We start from the raw sequence: 19185 nt of genomic DNA, 5'->3' as shown, positions 1-19185 counted from the left end.
TTCTGAGTATTATAAAGAGGCATCGTTATGCACAGCCTTCAAACCCTCCCACCACCACCACCAAACTGCCTCAACTTTCTATCTAGAAACATTAAAAATGCATCTCCTGGGGGTCCATTTTGGGAAGATCCATGTGAAACTGCTCAACCAGTTCCACGAGGGAAAAAAAATCCTACAACCATTTAAAGATCACTATATTAGTGCAGCTGACCACATCAACGATTTCTGAGCAGAACAGAAGCCACTACAAAACCAAAACATGCACATGCCCCTTATTTCCCGTGCATGGGGAGGAACCTTGCCTTTGAACAACCCAGTCGGTTTTCACCAGAAGGAACAGCAGGAACCAGCAAGTCTTACTGGGCCAAAGTCTCTTCCTACCGAAAAGAACTTTCTATGATACCTGCACAGGGATGGCAGTCACATAGGGCCACTGAGCACATGAAGTTTGGCTAGCGTAACCACAAAACTAGTTTTTCTTCTTAAAATCTTATTTCATTTTAACAAACTTAAATTTAAAATCACATGACCAGGGGCTAAGGTATTCACATAGTTTTAGAGGCTTACCAAGGCAACTAGGTATGTTTTAAAAAGTTCACAAAATGCTGCCTCTTCATGCTTTTAGTTTCTGCTTAATTAACACAAATATAACCCCAAGTAAATACACACAGAACAGTATTCAGGACTGGCAGTCCTGACTGTGCTGGCTCCAAACAGCCCCCGGCCGGCCGCGGCCTAATCAGCCAGGTTCTTTGTCCAACAGGCCCAGGGATGAAGACCGACTTCCCCTCCTCCTCCCCGCGTCCCCCCACCCCCCCAACCCAGCCCAGGGTGGGAGGTTAAAATCACAAATGTCACAACTCTCAGAGCAGTAGCACAGATCAAGTGTTAATCTAAAGGGAAGGGGTGGGTGAGGGGGGAGAATACAGGCTGGCTGGGCGAGAGAGGATCTGGAATGAAGAGGAGAAAAATAAAGCCAGTGAATAGATCAATAGAAGCAACAGCTTACATTCAGATTCACAGGAGAGCGAACACACCGAGACAATCATTTCCTGGGAAAAGCTCAAGCCTAATGAGAATTTACTCTGCTCCTTTATGTGACAACCAGCCCTTTTGTGGCACGGGCTTCCTGACTGACAGGAACCCAGGGCCCCTTAATAGGATTTCCATATTATTTCCAACACCTGCCCAGAAGTTATTTGTTTACATTGAAGGAGGCAAGATTCTCAAATCAGACATCTGCTTCTAGTTCAGGCATATCTTAGGAAACCATCTAGAAAGCAGCTTTGTTACCATGGTGACATTTTTATTTTCCGCCTTTAGTTGGCTCAAAACATTAGCATTTCCAATTTTATTTTGTTGTTCAAAAGGCCAAATGTCGCTCAAGAAAACAGAAGTTTAAAGAAAGATAAATGAAGATTATAGTCAAAAATTTCTACAATTAAAATGACCATAAGTAGTAAATAAAAATGTGTTATTATCTCGCCTACTGGCCTCTCTCATTGGGTGGCACCACTAACCTGTTTACCTCCCCCCTTCCTTCTCTTCCTCCCCTTTTATCTGAATACTCAGCAACTTGAAAAGTACCAATTTTGAAAGACAGATTCAAGAATCCTTAGGGTGTGATACAATTAAATAATGAGTCCATTTCCATGAAAAAGAATTCCTCTTGCTCACCCTATCGCCGTCTTAGAAAGCTCACGACAGTAATACTTAAGACATTTTAACTTCCACCCCACTGCAATTCAGTACAAGGGTGGCAGGCCGCGAAGGACAGGAAAGCATAAGCTTTTCTTGCACGTCTGGAGGTTGAGGAGGGGATGGACTATTCGACAGCGACAGCGAGGGAAGGAAGGGAGATGATGCAGGAGTGGGCTCGACGCAAGTGCATGTGGCTGTTTTCCACGGGGCTCACGCTCAACCACAGGCATTGGGGGGATCCCCTGGGTGGGGGAGGAGGGTGCTTAATCACCAACTACAACTGTCATAGATAAGTAGGAATCTAAGTTACAATACTAGTAAGGGAAGCCCAAAATGTTTTTTATAGCACTATAATTTACTACAGGTGGAAACAACTGGGATTGGTTCTGAATAATGTATCTAATAAAGTTAAAGTAATAGTACTCTGGTTCGATTTTTAGATTCAAAGTAAAACAACTAAGTATTCAACTCTAAGATTGAAAGTTTTGACTTGACAGATGTAAGCAGCATTTAGTTAGTCTTGAAATATGATTTTATTACTTGCACTTAATGGCAAGCTTATTTCAAAGAATCTAAAATTCTTGCAGAAAGTACTACTCAGCCTTCAGCACACTTCCTTTCTAGTCCTCTTTCATGAGACCCAAACCATGTTCAATCCTTGTCCCAGAACAGCTGCCATGGTAATTATTAGATATGACTCCTCTTTACCTCCGAAAATATAACCCTTAGTGGTGGCCCCCAGGTGTAGGGAACCTTTAACCTAAAAGATACATGAATTACTCCAAACCAACACAGAACAAAATACGTAAGTTGGATACAGGTAAAAGAAACGATTACCAGCATAGAAGTGAGACTATGCAGCTACGCCAGGTGATCTTAGAATTTTGCCAGAGTAAATATGAGTAAATATTACTGGAAGAATACAAAAAAAAGATGGTGAACAATTCTTTGGGATAGTTCTTTTGGAAGAATCACCTACATTTTGAGAAAAAAAAAAAGCTTTTGAAATTAAAGTGCTAGTTAAAACACTTAGTAAGTCTTGGGCCCCTCTAAAAATTCAAAAAATTTAAGATACTAACTTTACCATGCAACAGTTTCCATGAAATAGATGGAGTGCATTCTAATTAAGAAATTTATATTTTTAAAATTTCTTTTTAAGAGATAAAAGAAATTAGTTATATTTCTTTTCTTTTTATATTTATATACACTAAACACCAGGATGAAAATGTTTATCTAATAAGGAAGAGGACTGGTTCATGGAGGAAAAGAAACCACCCTTGCCAAAAATCAGCTGGGGAAGGCAGACCCCACCACCAACCCGCCCCCGTTAATTACTATTTGTTCTGCCTGGGTGATCAGTGGTGGAGGAGGGCACAGCCAACAAGCATGTCTCCCCCAGTCACATCATTAATCCATTCATGCTTGCCACCTGAGGACCAGCTATGCCCTAAAGATATTTATTCATCTGTCTGACAAACAAACAATTACAACATATTTTCTGGAATTAGGGCACCTGTTACATTTCACACAGCTCACATGCCTAGAGGCAGGTATCAATTAATACTGAACAAATTACTGCATCATAAACCCACAGAACAAAAGTTCCTGGTTGTCCTTTGATAAGGTAACTCGAAATTATAAAATACACATTAGAAACAAATACTTCTATAAAGAACAAAAAAGCAACAATGATGCTGAAATTTAATTTCAAATTACCACCTTATTTTGTAAAATTGAAGAATTAAACATTGAATGCTTAGGAGACATACTTTAAAATATTAAACTATCCCCTTACCCTCAACCCCCAAAATGAAATACAATTACCACTGTGCTTATGTAGCTAATGGTATGATCAACTTTATTGACGAAACATACCCTATGGTATAAGATTTTTTATTGTAAAATTCACTTGTAGTATGGGATTGAACTACATAAGAAACCATCTAATTCCAAATGCTTGGAAAAATACCTAGCATTATCTTTGTGATCCAGGAAGTTAAAGTGACTTGCCACTGACACACAGCTTACTAGAGGGAGAGAGGATTCTTAGCAGGGTCTGGATTTTCCCAATTCTATTATAATTCCCATCTTAACTAATCCTTGATTTGTCTTCCTCTACAGTTCCAACAAAGAAGATTAAGATTCTTGCCCTCAAGGAGCTAAAAATTTAATGGGAGAGAACTTTATTCTGTTGGGGCACACAGCATCTATAGGTCATCACCCATAAGGAAACAGATGTACTTAACATATTTTTAAAATCCTACTTAAAAATCTGTTTTTAAAGGCCTGACTTTAAGCAATATTTATGTCGGGAAAGTGGAGTTGGATTTCAAATAAACACCACAGTCTGTGTTTGAAGGTTAAAGTATACGAAGAGAATTCTATTTATCACAGATCAGCATCATTTCTAGATATTTGACTCCCTTGTTTATTACTAAATTTCATCAAACTGTTCATCGCCAACACTTACGTGCAAATCATTCTTCTACCCATTTTCCCAGCATAAGAAAAAGACTTTCCCTGGTATGACTGAGCAGAAAGCATTCCTGCCACCACAAGAAAGCACACAGAGACATCTAGAATATGGGCCATCCTACAGAAAGCTAGACCAGGTTCTTCAACAAGTCAGTGGCACAGGAAAAACATTTTAGAAGTGAAAGAAACACTTAAATTAAAAGACACCTGAGAGATATTACAACAAAATGAAATGGATCCTATCTGGACCTCATTTCAAAGCCAACCAATTATTGGAAATCATCAAAGAAGTTTGCTTATAGGCTAGATATTAGAAGCTATCAAATAATTACTTTTATTGAGTGATTAGAGGCATTACATCTATTATTGGGTATCTATTTTCAGGCCAAAAAATGTCCATTATTTAAAGAGATGTGTTCATTTTACATCCTGAAGTACATATAGGCAAAATGCATGTTATATGGGTTTGCTTTAAAATACTTCAGCAAGAAAGAAAGGAACAGATTAAAATGTGGCTAAAAATTGATAGCTCTTACACCTTGATGTTAAGTATATGGAGGGTCTTTGCACTATTATTTCTACTTCTAAGTATATTTCAAATTTTTATTAACAAAGAATCAGACTGAATCATCCAAAAAGCTTTTCTTTGAGGGTGGCACTGGCTATGTGACCTTGGACAGGGCCTTAACACCTCTAAGCCTTTCCTCATGTCTGAAAAAAGACTAATAAGCATATATGCCACCCACCCTCCCAGTTGAAATCGGAACTATGAGGTACACGCGCAGCAGGGGGACTGAGTAGGAATCCACCTTATTTTTCCTGAGGCCAGAGTGGATGAGATGCGGTGTCCAAGTTACAGTCCTTAATTACACAGCTTCTTTTCTCAGGTTACTGATGACTGAAGGAAAAAATAGGACATAATGCAAGCCCCAATACAGTTTAAGTTTGGTGGTAGTGTTTTTATTTTTTATTTTTTGTTTATACTCTCTCCTTAGTATTCCTCTTTTTATCCAGTCTCCTCTTACTTTATGCCTTTGTCTTTCTATAACACAACCTTCTAAACCCTATAGTAATGAAAATTAATCCCACCAAGCTTTCTCCTGAAAGGTAAAATTACAAACATTCTTATTTTAAACAGTTGCATGTGCGTGGGGGAAGGTTAAAAAACACAACTGCCTGGACCATCTGGTTATCCCCTCTCCCACTGCCCTCCCCCTTTCTTTCTTGAGTGGCTGCTTCTCCACTTTCTCCCACACAAAACATGCCAAAGGGTTAAACATATAAAAGGAACTCTCTTTTCGGACTGATACTCCTTGAGACAGGAAACGAAACAAAACACAACACCAAATCACATGGGTCACACAAGATCCTGGAAGAGAACCTTAACCATTAAGTCTTGATGTACAAAGCAAAGTGGCAAACAGAAGTAATCATTCTGTTATTCTGATTCAGGCTAAAAACCCACTTTCACCTCTAACACACAACTAACGAGGTAAAAGTGCTTTCTTGGCCTGAATCACATACTTGAATTTTTATGTAAAAATAGCCCGAGTCTAATTCTCTATTGATAAACCTTTATTGCCATCAGAAAATAATTGGAGATGAGAAGAAAAGCAACACGTGATGATGTAAAATTGTAGTCATCCGCAAAGAACAAACACCAAAATACAGCTGAGGCAGAATGAACTGGCACTGCCTTGGATGCAACTAATAAACAGATCATTATGAAAATCCTTAAACAAAAACAAAGAATTCACACGGGCAGCAGGAAGGGGTGGAGGGGACACACAGTAAGTACACTCACAGACAAGCGTTTAGCTTGAAAAATAAATGTAAGTTTAGAAAGATAAAGTGCACCATCTATACTTACACTAGCAAAAATTACAAAAACTATAAATTTCAACACTAGCGGATTGTGTGAGAATAAACACAGCATTTTAAGGTGGTACACTGTTTTTGGAGATTAATCTGGCAGTGTACGAGTCACTAAAAATGGTCATACTCTGATGAGGCACTTAGCATTTTGGGGAAGATGAGCCAATGAAATAAGAAAAGCACCACCACTTTGTAGGAAAAAAATGTACTTATGCTCCACTTCACAAATAAAAAAATGGGAAATCCTTTCCCAGATCTGACTCGAGGTTATGACATTTGGGATAAAAAACAGGATATAAAGAATACATTAAAAGGACCAATGAAGTAATAAAGCTTGCAGGATGATATCAACTTGGGAGGGGCCGTGGAGCTTATCAATAGTTGGTGACAGTGAATTTTGCTATTTCTATTGAAACTTGTCTTCATTTGTATACTATTATTTGCTAGAGGGCATTAGAGCCATGTAGACATTTGGGGGTAATAAGACTAATTTCTCAACCTCAAATTCCCTAGCAAGTTTTGGGTAACTTGGCTTCCATAGCTCTCAATCATTAACCTCACATCAGCCACTCAGAAGAGAATGGACAGTGATGTGAGGAACGTGATGACTTCTCTTCATAAACTGGTACCACCCGCAACTGGGCAGCCCCTGGCAGCTTGTGGAAATATTTGCTCTGTCACCACTTTGGAGCCAATCAACTTTTACCTCTTTGCCCTGAGGAGGCATGAACACTGGAAGGTTCCACCACCCTAGAAAATGCTTCCTTGGTTTCGCTTATGTTGTTTCAAGGGATGAGAGAAACGGTACTAAACACTCCAGAAGACGATGAGAAAGTCGCCAGTGAGGAGAGGAAGGCAGCAGACTCATTCTGGGGGGTCTCTTGGGACAGCTAAATTTGGGCATTCCAACCTACCACTAAGGACAAGAGTGGATCACGGTCCATGTTTCTGGGGCTTCGTTTTGCACACATGGAGTTACTAGAATAGCCACGTGACAAGCAGGTGCCCTGAACCCTTACCTCGACAGCCCTAGCATTCACCCCGTTCTGGTTTCTCTTCCTCAAATAAACTTGATTCTTGGGCTCTCATAGTACTTTCTCCTTTAGGTTCATATTTACATTCTCTACCCTTGTTGAAAAACTTCAGATACAGGTCTGTAAATAAAAGGCTTAGGAATGAACTTGGCTACTGGAGTTATAGAAAACAAGATCAATAAAGCCAATAGCATGCGGTTTAGTGGCCACAGAACTTCCGAGAGGAGAAAGGAAAAGGAAGAAAAAGGCCCAACACTTCAACAAGTGAATTTCTCACATTTGACTTGACACCTAAAAAGGTAAAGCACCTTAATTACCTGAATCTTTACAGTAAGTTTAAATTACATTTTATGAGCTATTCTGAAATCTGCCCTGTTTAATAATCTGTAACGTCAAGAAAACATTTTAAAGTGTCTCTCACAATTAAACCCATCCACAACCCTGTATAAATCAAAATTTTGCTACCATATCAAAATGTTACACTGGGGCTGTATAACATTGCCCACATCCTCATTACATGCAACACTAATTACTACCAGCAGATTCAGAATTTTCTGCACATTAGAGGCTTTTAGAGGAGCTATAAAAAATTTCAGGCACCATTAATTTAAATTTGTATTGAAATTTCCTTTTGACAGATGGCCAAAAATTACTTATTATTTAGAGTACCAGAGCTGCCTGTTTGCACATTAGAAGAGGAAAGGGAAAAATTAAAAGCAAGAAGGAAATTTATGTCACGTTCATTACCTGTTAAATGTTAAGGAGCATTATCCTGCATGAATAAATTATTTCATACAAGCCTGACTCCAGCTGCAGGCAACTGGCACGCTCTGGCTGATAAAAACCATCTCAAGTCACACAGCAGACAATCATAAAAAGCCCCTCTTAACCAGGAGCCACTTAAGGGAGGATGAGGACGATCAATGGAACAAGCAACTAACTGCTTCTCTGAGCATCACAGAACACATTTACGAAAATTAGCAAACTTGTTTCACCTTGCAAAGCCAGAGCACAGCCCCAAAACTGACACAACTTCAAATCTTGAGAACCGTACCCAACAAAAACATCTATTTATAGCTACTGTTCCATAATAAATCAAGGCCAAATCATCCACCTCTATTTCCTCTTTGTTTTCCCCCTGGCTTCTAGCTATATAGACACTCACTCCCAGACTCATCCAGAATGATTATAGATGATTTCAAAATACGCCCTACTCTGGCATAAGGGAATATAAAATGTAATTGACACAAAAGTGTGCACTGGAGTATAAATATTTTCACAGTCTTCTCAGAGTGGGGCAGGAGAGGAGGCTTTTGTTTAGTTCACTGGCCTGCCTTAAGGTATGTATTTATCATAAGAAGGCAGGGAATGTTTATATTATTGGCCCCAGAAAAACTAGACAGGCTTTCCAACAGCTGCTATCAGCTAATCCTGGTCAAGGCATTTACCTACCACTTCCTAAGTACACATGTGTGGAACACTCAGATCAAAACTGCTTTTTAAAAAATCTAGGTCCTGATATGCATATTACACAACAAAATACACAACTGTAAAAGCATAATTAAATAATTCAGTGTGTGCAGTTCCAACTGTAAATGTTGACATTTCTATGGGTGTACAGATGCCCTTTCAAATTCCAAAGACTCTTGAAGGGTAAAATAGATACTTAATTTTTATTTTCCATTATGTAAGGCTTTGGGGAAAAAAGACAAGGAGTAAAGAGGCGTTCAAAGTGACAGCACAGGTGGTTTCAGGGGAAGACTTTAGTCGTCACACGCATAACTTCATTAAAAACTACAAGTAGCTGACTATGTTCTAAAACAGTTGTTGCAAAATACAAGGAAAGGATTTGACAGCATCTGTGCACTGGCCAATCTTGAGAACTGCCTTGTCCTTTTAATCTCTACAGAACACATATATACAGGCAATTACGCATAACACAGTGGCGTATTTACATTGTGCCTGGCTCAAAAGTGATCAAGCAATTTTCGTATTTTCCTCAATTCCTGCCATGGTAGCCAGTTTTTCTTGTTTGCTTACTCTATAAATTCAGGCATCGTTAGCACATCCATTCTGGTGTTACACAAGCACATCCAAATCATTAGGCCCTACATACTTTTCCTCTTTCCCTACAACTTGTCTGTAAAGAGATAGAGAGGCAGATAAGAGAGATGCAAACCCTAAGGAGAATAACTTGCTATACTGGAACACAAGATGTTGTTAAATAAATAAATATCTTTCTGGCAGAGAAGAATGCTTTCAAACATTTTGTTAGGGAGTTTTGTAGGATGGAACTGTTTTCTAAAATGAAACTAATGTATATTTTGTATAAATCAATTTATTTACTTTTCATTATTATTTATCTTATAGTCAAACCCTAACTGGAGAAAAAGTTATTCTTCCTCACAAAGCAAGACATAATGAAAGAAGCAATGTGAGGCAGATTTTCCATAGTTCCATCCTGGACTATAAATCCAATTGTGATAGAAAAATGAGACCAATATTTTCAAAAATTTCAACCACACGCAACTGATAGTAGTCAAAAATACAGTTAACCACATTTTGGTAAAGCCCACCAAATCATTCTGTAAATCTCAGAGAATTCATCATTGCTAGATTTATTCAAATCATTTAGAGACCTTCTAAGCCATCCCTTCATCTGTGAAGTTGAGTCCTACCTTGATGGAGTCTCTGTCTACAGGCCAAACAGCAGCAACACAGGTGGTGGGAAGAAGAAAAAAAAAAAGTACCAGTTAGTTTACATAAAATCATACATTTATCAAACTTGATCTCTGCTAAATAATAAATGGCACAGATGTCATCTTTGCAGTAAAGTTAATTATTAATACTGCTCAACGAGATCCACAAAGCGCCAATCTACCTCTGACACAATTTCAGAAACTAAAGCTGGATATTCAGATTATTTACACTCCTTATCAACTTGTCCACTTAAAAAAGTGTTCACAGTCATGCTTCAGCCCTGCATCATAGCATTAATGTAACTGGATGAGAAATATTACAGTGCTTCCAACATCAGATATGGGAAATTTATATTTATGTGATAAAAATCATTTACCCAAGATTGTAATTCACAGTAATGACACTGAAACAGGAGTAGATATGAGGCTTTAATTATAACCACACCCTTCTTAACCAATCAACCACCCATGGGCTAACTAAATTCCCACAAAGGAATGCTGGGAGAGACTTCTTCATTTGCTTTTCTGCAGCTAATAAAAACTATTAGTAAGCACCATACAAACATGGTCACATCAAGTATCTCTGAACCGCTCAGATACTTTAATGGAGGGAGAAAACCAATCTAGAAGGAGCACAACTGTCCTTTAAATCAGTTATTAGCATAAACAGTTGTGTTGTTCTTATAGGAAGAAATGAGTTAATTTCAAGGTTCTAGACAGCCTATGTGAGAGAGGTAGTTAAACCAACAGATTTCATTAATTTGGGCTGCACTTTCTCAATTACTAAGACTACTAAAGTTGTTTTCTTACCTGAGAGATTTTTACTACACCATATAGGCTGACCTGACTTATAAATAATAATTGACTGTCAAATTATCAAGTGAGTCTTTATCAGTAAGCCTTCCCCAAAATAGATTCCCCAAATAGAAGAGGTCAAAATCAGCTATTAATGCCACTCACTATTTCAAACACAGAGCACTGTGGGATTTCACGACTGATTTAGACTTGGGGAACATAGGAGGGAGCACGGGATCAAAGGCAATAACCAGGAAATAGGACCCCTTGCCTTTGGGGACTGCATTCACTGTTGCCAACCACCAGGGGATCCTCTGGAAAAAGACTGCTTCCAATCATTCATTTACCTTCCAGCAGAAATCCTTTGTGTAGTCACTGGGAAAATTAAATCCAGAGACAGAATAAACAATGGTATCTGGGACCCACCCTGGGTGGCAGGCAGGTAACAGCAGACTGACATCTCGAGAAAATCACTCACCTCTTTGGTGATCGTTGTCATGGTGCTTCTTCTCGTCTTTAATTGGCAGGTGGGACTGGCCTCCCAGGGCACTGGAGAGGGCCAGAAGGCCAGCACTGCTCCCGATGGGAGGAATGGCAGGGGGCTGAAGCCCCGAAGGGTGTGGGGTCAGAGGCACCGGCAGACCATGTCCATGTGATAAATGCTGGGCCTGGAGTTGTTGCTGCTGTGAGGAATGAGACAAAGATATTGAACTTGTTCCCTATAACCGCGTCCCCCCGCCATGAAAAGAAACGAGGTGCAAAAAGATCATGGAAAACCCAGCACCCACGAAGGAAGGATTTGTCCTTCGTATACAGATTTTTTAGAAAAGGGAGGGAGGGAGGGAGACGTAGAGTGGAGAAACGCTCTTTTTAACGTAGATTTGGGGGGTTTGCACCCTACTGTAAGGAACTTAATTTTTAAATAGTGAAATTAGCTAAGTACCTTTTAATAGCTGAAACTCAGATTTCTTCAACAAAATGTCTGTATTTTGTTCTCCCAAACATACGGTCTTGCTAGCGTACATTTCTAATCAAAACATATACGTGACTAACTGTTAAAGCAGTTATGTTGAACAAAAAAAGCTGAAAATTGAGAAAATTAGTGTTAAACAGTTCTCCCAGAGCCGCTGCACAGCATGCAGCGAGAGTTAATTTGAAAGAGAAAACCTGAATTAACAACCCAGAAAAGGAAACTGGTTGCAGCCACCGTTTTAAGCCCTTTAAGTGTCCTCAGCGGTACTTGAGCAAATTACTAAAGAAAATCTAATGTAGCAAGGCTGGGGTCCTCCTGTAGGCTTGCTCAATAATGCTGAAATAATTGGGCACTCTGTGCACGTTTAGTGATGCTCGAACGGAAAGCTAGAGGCCTGCCCTCGCACTCTTCTCCAGCGGCCGCCTCTGTGTTGTGACAGGTTTATCTGAGTGGGACTGTGATGCATGCACCGGTAACCGTGCTGACAAGAGTTTAAAGTCATTTTCCCCAGCACACTGGCGACACATGGAGAAAGCCCTCGAGAGGCTGGAACGGGAGTGCTTGACCTCAGCAGAGGCCACATCACGCTGGGCTACAGGAACTGCTCTGGGCAGGCCTGGCCGCATCCTCCGAGCGGGGAGGAGGAGAGGAGGAGAGGGAGGTGAGGGGAGATCTCCCAAGTTAAGTATGTCCTTCCACAGGAACCCCCTTCCACTGGAGACCTGCTTAATGGTGTTCCAGGAGAAGAAGTGCTGAGGAATTCTCAGACTAACTTTTGCAGCGATTGCATTTTAATTAATGCCTTCAAGTAAATCACTTGTCAGATCTATCCTATGATAGCCCAACGGTCTTCTAGAATCTTTCAAGCAGGACCGCGTATGCTGCGCCCCTTCACAGATAAAAAGGATCTTGAAATGCCTTTTTTTAATATTTAAAGAAAATACTTCGAAGAAAAAAGTGAATGGTTCTTTCTTCCTCCCCAAATCACTTTTATTTCCTTCCTCTTCCCCTCTACCTGTCGTCTTCCTGTGTCTGACTATAAAAGTCAAAGTACAGCACTAATTAGCTCTTTTCTCCAAGTGACCTGCAACTGTTTTCTCGCGACATGCACTTAAAATACAATCAATAAAATAAAGTACTAACACTTTTTTTTAAGGTACTAATACTTTTAAAGCAAGTTTACATATATAACATCGAAATCAGAGCCGTTATCCCGATACTCCACCAACTGACAGCCACCCCACAGTCCCGCAAAGCACCCCCTAACTGGATAGTTCAACGCGGTGTACTTCTCCTTTTGAGTAGCCAAAGTAATGTTCATAATTTTTTATACACTATTACTTAGCTGTGATCAAAAAGTATGAGCACATGATCGTATTTTCTAAATGTCCAGAAAATAACGTCTATGAAGAAAACAAGGCAAATATTTGGCAAGTTTATCTCAAAACCTTATTCAACAGCAATCACCAGAAACTGCTCCAATTCCCTTCCTCCTCTAAATCTCCTAAGACTTCATGTGTATGGGTCGGGCACGCAGCCACTTCGTACCTCAGATCAGAGTTCAGTTGGTGAGCATTTATTAAGAGCCTGCAAATGTGTCTGTCTTATCACCCTTCCCAGACGCTAAGCTCTGCGAGTCTGTATCTGACGCAAACCCTGGCTCCCTGCACGCACTGAGACTCGGAATACCTGCGCAGTTTCAAAGTATGTCCTTCGATTTCATTAGACATTAAAAAAAAAAAAAAAGCCTCAGTCGGAAACAATACCTTCAATGATCCAGGTGTTTCACTTCTATTTTTCTCTCTCAGGGCAAAAAATGAGCACTATCACCCTCATTTTTCCACCCAACCAGGACCATTTCAAGGGCAGAAAAGACACCCTGAGTCTGTTGCACAAGCCATTCACAGGAGGGACTTCCTGAGAGCCTCACCATCCCACCTCAAAGCCTCTCTGACACCAGCTTCTTCTCTTCTCCCCATCTGTCCATCTGTGAGGAAGGAGGGGCCCTTTTCCTTTCTGAGGCCAAGACCCTTCCCCGCCTACAGAGGCCATGTCAGCTGTCCATCCCTCCTCCTTTCAATGCTGTTGATTGTCCAGGGCTCCCCCCACCTTCAGTTGTACTGTCACTGATTCTGGCCTTCAGCTAGCCAGCGGGATACCAGCAGCCCTAGAATTTTGAGATGAACTGCAGAGCGAACGCCAAAAGAACTTGGGCTAGCACTTTTTCAGAAGGGAAAAAACACTGTTTTTTAATCACTTTTTGTGTCTTCCACTGCCCTTAATGTGTGCCCTGTACATAACTGGCACTTGATAAATGTTTGTTAAATTTAATTAAAATAACCTTTTTTGCCCTCTTCAGTTACTGGACTCTGTGTGTGTGTGTGTGTCTATGTCCTTGACTTTGCAGAGCCAAACTTCACTAAAAACTAGTGTAAATTTGCTCTTTCCACTTCTCAGGAACCCGCCCCTGGGTGCCCATGCGCGAGTGCGTGCGCGCGCGCACACACACACACACTTCCTCTTTAACTCCCTATAATCTGGATTCCAGACCCACCTTCTCATGAAACTGATGAGCACCTAGACAGCAACTGGTTCAAGATTTTACAGTTTTCTCTCTGGCATACACGCAGCCATAGACAGTATATCTTTGTTGAAACTTTCCTCTACCTGCTGCAGGAATACCGCAGTGACCCCAAGGCCTCTCCTACCTGTCTGCAATGTTCTGCCATTAGCTTTCCTTGGTTTTTTTCTTCTCCTGCTCACTAAAGAGTGACAGTCCTTAACCTTTTGTTCTTCTCCCACCCTCTGGTAGCCCAGGTCTAACTTCTTGCCACATAACTCTGCTTAGCAGTCCAGCATTATGTTAAAACAGAAATGTTTAACACAAACGCCCTAGGTAACATCCACTGGCCCAGGTTAACCAGCCCCCACTGATTTGTTTTTCTTCTGTGCTCCTACATCCTTAATCACCAAATCCTATCAATTCTCAATTCCTTGTATTTCTACCACCACCATACCCATCAGACCTTTATCATACTTTGATTAAAACAAGCCTCCTGTCAGCTCGCTTGAATTCCGATAAATTCATACTGTATCACCACTGGTCTGTCTTCCCCCTCAATTCATGTCATCTCCCATCTCTTAAAACCACCTCACCTTCACCTAACTAAGCTATAGTCATCCATGCCAGCTCACCTCATGTTCCACCCACTCTACAATGGCCTCTCAAACATCCCAAACATCTACTATCGCACCGGACTCCCTGTATCATTCACTGGCACAGGCTGCCTTGGACAGGTACTGTTCTCCATCTTTCTATGCCTAAGAAGACCTCTGGCTTGCCAGCAAGACCGTGAGGTTCTGGAGAGAAGAGACCAGCCTCCAGTCTCTGTACCCCTGGCACCTAACTTACCACTATTTAGTCATATGTATTTCGTCAGACATTTAAAGCTTTTGATAAATTAAATTTGAAAAGAGTTCCTATGTACCCCTTACCTGGCTTCCATTAAAGTTAGTATCTTACATAACCACAGAAATTATGAGAACTAAAATATTAACATAATGCATTACTATTAATCAAACTACAGACTTTATTCAGATTTCTCTGATTTTCCCACTAATGCTATTTTTCTGTTCTAGGATGCCATACTGCACTGACAAGTTTTAATGTTTCACATGTTACTGTACCAAAATTATAAAGCCCTTTCAAAGATCTTAAGAATGGCAACATCCAAATTATAATCAAGTTCATGAACAGAATATGCCTTGAACTTAGGAGAGAAAAAAAGAATGAGAAGGGGCTAACCATGAACCCATTTCACAAGTCAACTGCTATACATATAAAATAGCAAACAAAAAAGCATATTCAGTAAGGTACCTGGTAGAAAGGAGTAATCTTTATCAAGTGTTTAAAATATAAATTATAAAATAAGAATGTAATTAAATAAGTCACCAAAAGATATATGATAAAAATGTAAAACAGATACACAGAAATAATTTAGTATGTTTTAAAATGTTTACATTTTAAATGTAAACATTTAAATTTCAATGAAACCGGCTACTTTCTGTATTAGGTGGTCATTTTTAAGCTTCTTTGTAAGTTCACACTTAGAAACTATCCTAGAAGTAGAGTGCCAGATGCACACTGATAATGACTCCTGGTTAGTCAATAACACAAACATATAAGACACCATCTTCTTTAAATAAAAGCAGTGAGTCATCAACAAATCCACTGAACCCCGCCCTTTCCTAGGGTGAAAAAAAAAAATGGCTTCTATCTATCAAACTTCAAATAACATTCAAGAATTCAATGCAAAAAAGAATCTCTGTCAAGTCTTCTCATTGACAGAGGAAAACTCAAAGCAGATTACCAAACTCAGTTTCACTGAATATTATTCTAGAAGCTGAGAGCAGCATAACCTAACGGGTTGCCCTACAACACAAGGAAAGCTTGCTGAAGTTGCTCCATGGTGACTCCTGACCTCTGGTCTCTGCCCCATCCCTGTTAATTACAGAGCAATTAACCTTCAAGGTTTACTACTTTATGCTACTACAGTCCTGCTAAGAAACATAAAACTTCTTGCTCTTTAAAGATGGAAGGAAAGGCAATGTATATTAAGAATACATAGTTCAACACTGACTTGTTACTAAAATAATTTAAGACAAATCACCATATAATTATAAACAAGTTAAAAAATTACTTTATAAGAAAAAAAAAAGCCAAAAATCAAAAAGAACGACATAGAGTGTAGTACCAAGTAAACATTAAAATACAATACACTCTATGTAACCATAATTGAGAAAAACCTACCAAGAAAGATAACGTATCTTGGAAAAATTCTCACTGAGCTCCCCAAGGCTGTTACTATCTTTTAGTTACTTAATTAAAAAGGGGGGGAGGGTAAAAAGGGAAAAAAAAAACCCCAAAACACTCCCTTATCTCAAACCACAATACAAAATAAAAATCCCCCCCCCCCCCCCCCCGCAGTTCCCTTGATGGGCCATTCAAGAGAATAAACATTAAAATGGAGTGAACTTTAAACTTAGACAAGTAAGCATTCCATTAAGATAATTAATTTAATTTTGAAAAATAGCCAGTAATTACTTCTGAAAATATACAGCAATGAATAGTAGACACAGCCTCAATTCTGTTAATAGCTTTTTACTGGAGTTTCTATAACAAAGAATTATTTCCCTGCAGTTTTAAGTTTGGAATGAAGGGTAGAAAAGGACCCATGAGCGAATCAAGTTCACAGGAAATGTTTTTTGAAATGTTTTCTTTCTACAAAAAGAGAAATTGTTTTTTTTAAGATTTTATTTGAGAGAGAGAGAGCATGAGTTGGGGGGCAGAGGGAGGGGGAGAAGCAGACTCCCTGCTGAGCAGGAGGCCCTACACAGGGCTCAATCCTAGGACCCTTAGAGTACAACCTGAGCCAAAGGCAGACACAAAGGCAGACACTGAGCCACCCAGGTGTGCCAAGGAGGAATTATTTTTAATTGAATGTCCCCAACTGCTGGATTGCCAGGGCCCGAGAGGCCAATGATCAAGTAGGAGCACAATAAATTCAGAGCTTCATATCCCTAGCAATTCTGGACAACTCCAGCTGGAAACCAGGCAGAGATTTTCTTGCCCACTACTCTCATCTCTACTATGCTATCAACCACAAAAAAAAAATCCTAAAAAAAAAAAGAGAGAGCATCTTTCTCAGAACAATGATACACCAGTGGCAATGAGCACACTTAGTGTCATATTTTGGTTTCTTTAAAAAAAAAAAAAAAAGTGCATGGTGAGCCTCAGAGCTCTTGTGCCAGGAAGGAAGCTATCTAAATCTAACTAATGGGGAGTGACAACTAGGACACTGGGCCAACCAGAAGGGGTCCTGACTGGCAGAACTTCAGACAATTTAAAAGCATCATGAGGAATAATAACTCTAACAGATTCTAACACATTTAACACATCTTAAGAAACAGTTTCCAGGAGTGGGGTCCACGGTACCCTAAGAAAATTGGTGAGGCTGTGGGGCATTCTGGGGCCAAGGACTAGGGAACAGTTCACAAGTTCACAACATTCTTACACCGGCTGGCCAACGTGGGTACAGAGCATGTGTGCCTGAGCTAACCAGGAGACACCATGCTGAGAGAAGTAATGGGGGACCCAGTGACCTTGACTGAGAAAAGCTGGGAAAGAGGAGGCAACAGACTCTGAAATGGAGTAGCAAGCCCATGGAAGGGCCGAGGACTGGGCTGGTATCTACACTCTGAACTGTGAAGATGCCCTTTGGTAAGGACATGGTCTGTGGGGGCTGGGCTGAATCTGAGAAAAGAGATCCTGAAAGGCAGTCAGTGATGCAGGATAATGAAGAGGCCATCAGAGCCACCAAGCTGGGATCATCACCATCTATGTAAGGAAGAGCCACTCACTTAACATTTCTGGGCCTCAGTGTCTTCATGTACAAAGTGGGAACAGTTTTAAAATCTATCCCCTGAGGGTGCTGGGAGAATTCTGAGATTGTTTATGTAAAATCCTTAGCATAGAGTTTGGCAAAAAATAAACAATACATGGTGACTGCTATCACCGGAAAAGGTATCCAGAAGTCTGTACACACACACACACACACGCACACGCACACGCACATAGGAGGATGAGGGGGCAGGGGGAGTTCTTCTTTACAGAAAATTAATTTAAAAGGGAAAAGAATTTAAAATCTACCACTTCACCACCCCAACTGTATTAATAACATCAACCAAGGCTAAAACCAATGGGTAAGAAGTTGTTGGGGGTCAAATGATTCACTGTCAAACATCAACCCACAGATTACCAAGCTTCAAGCTTCACCAATAAGGTGATACAACTATAAATACACCAGCACCCAGGTAGTATTTTTACTAAAAATACTTAACCTGAATCCAAACATGAGGAAACAATCAGACAAATCATGGTTCTGAGACATGCCACAAGACTGGTCCAGAGTCTTCTAAAATGCCCAAGTCGTAAAGTAAATGGTTTGGGAACTATTCTACCTCAGAGAAGACTGCAGAGACCAAGGAACAAAGACATTTGTGAGTATGAGTCACAGATTGGGGGTGCGGGGGTTTGGACTGTTGGGAAGAGAAAGTGCTACCACAGACATTTTGCGGACTGGAGAACTGGGAACACAAAAAATACACTGTATATGGATGTGTTAACTGTATCATCGTTATAGAGGAAAACACCCTTGTTTATAGAAGATGCATGGCGATGTATCACAAGGTGAACCATCATCACGATGGCTTCCTCCGTTCAAACAGTTCAGTACATACACAAAAGATAGAATGTTAACTGGTTTAGTCTAGGTGATGAGTACAACAGTCTTGATTTTACTATTCTTTCTACTTCTCTGTAGTTGTTGGGATGGGAAAAATAGATGTGCCCTTCTGGACAAAAGATTGGGAGGTCTTGCTTTTTTTTTTTTTTTTTTTCCTTTTTTATTTATTTGAGAGGGAGAGAGAATGAACACACAAGTGGGAAGAGGCACAGAGGGAGAAAGGGACTAGACTCCCCACTGAGTGGAGAGCCTGAGCCCACCCAAGCCAAAGACAGAAGCTTAAAACCGACTGAGCAACCCACGTGCCCCAAGAGTTCTTGCTTTTAACA

The 19185-nt window shown here is 40.1% G+C and overlaps 1 protein-coding gene across 3 annotated transcripts in view; it reads right to left on the bottom strand.

The window, feature by feature from the left end:
- The window catches only part of TLE4 (TLE family member 4, transcriptional corepressor), a 142893-nt gene that overhangs the window by 58624 nt on the left and 65084 nt on the right, over window positions 1–19185 (bottom strand). For 2 of the 3 annotated variants that reach the window (XM_080820800.1, XM_080820802.1), the window contains 2 exons: window positions 11058–11262; window positions 9764–9780 (listed from right to left, as the gene is read on the bottom strand). In XM_080820800.1, the coding sequence (XP_080676926.1) occupies window positions 9764–9780; window positions 11058–11262 (222 nt within the window). The remainder of the gene's footprint in view (window positions 1–9763; window positions 9781–11057; window positions 11263–19185) is intronic. The other variant, XM_080820801.1, reaches the window with a different exon arrangement.

The sequence above is a fragment of the Martes martes genome, assembly GCF_963455335.1.
Source record: "Martes martes genome assembly, chromosome: 12".
Lineage (NCBI taxonomy): Eukaryota > Metazoa > Chordata > Mammalia > Carnivora > Mustelidae > Martes > Martes martes.
This window is presented reverse-complemented; position numbering and strand designations above follow the sequence as displayed.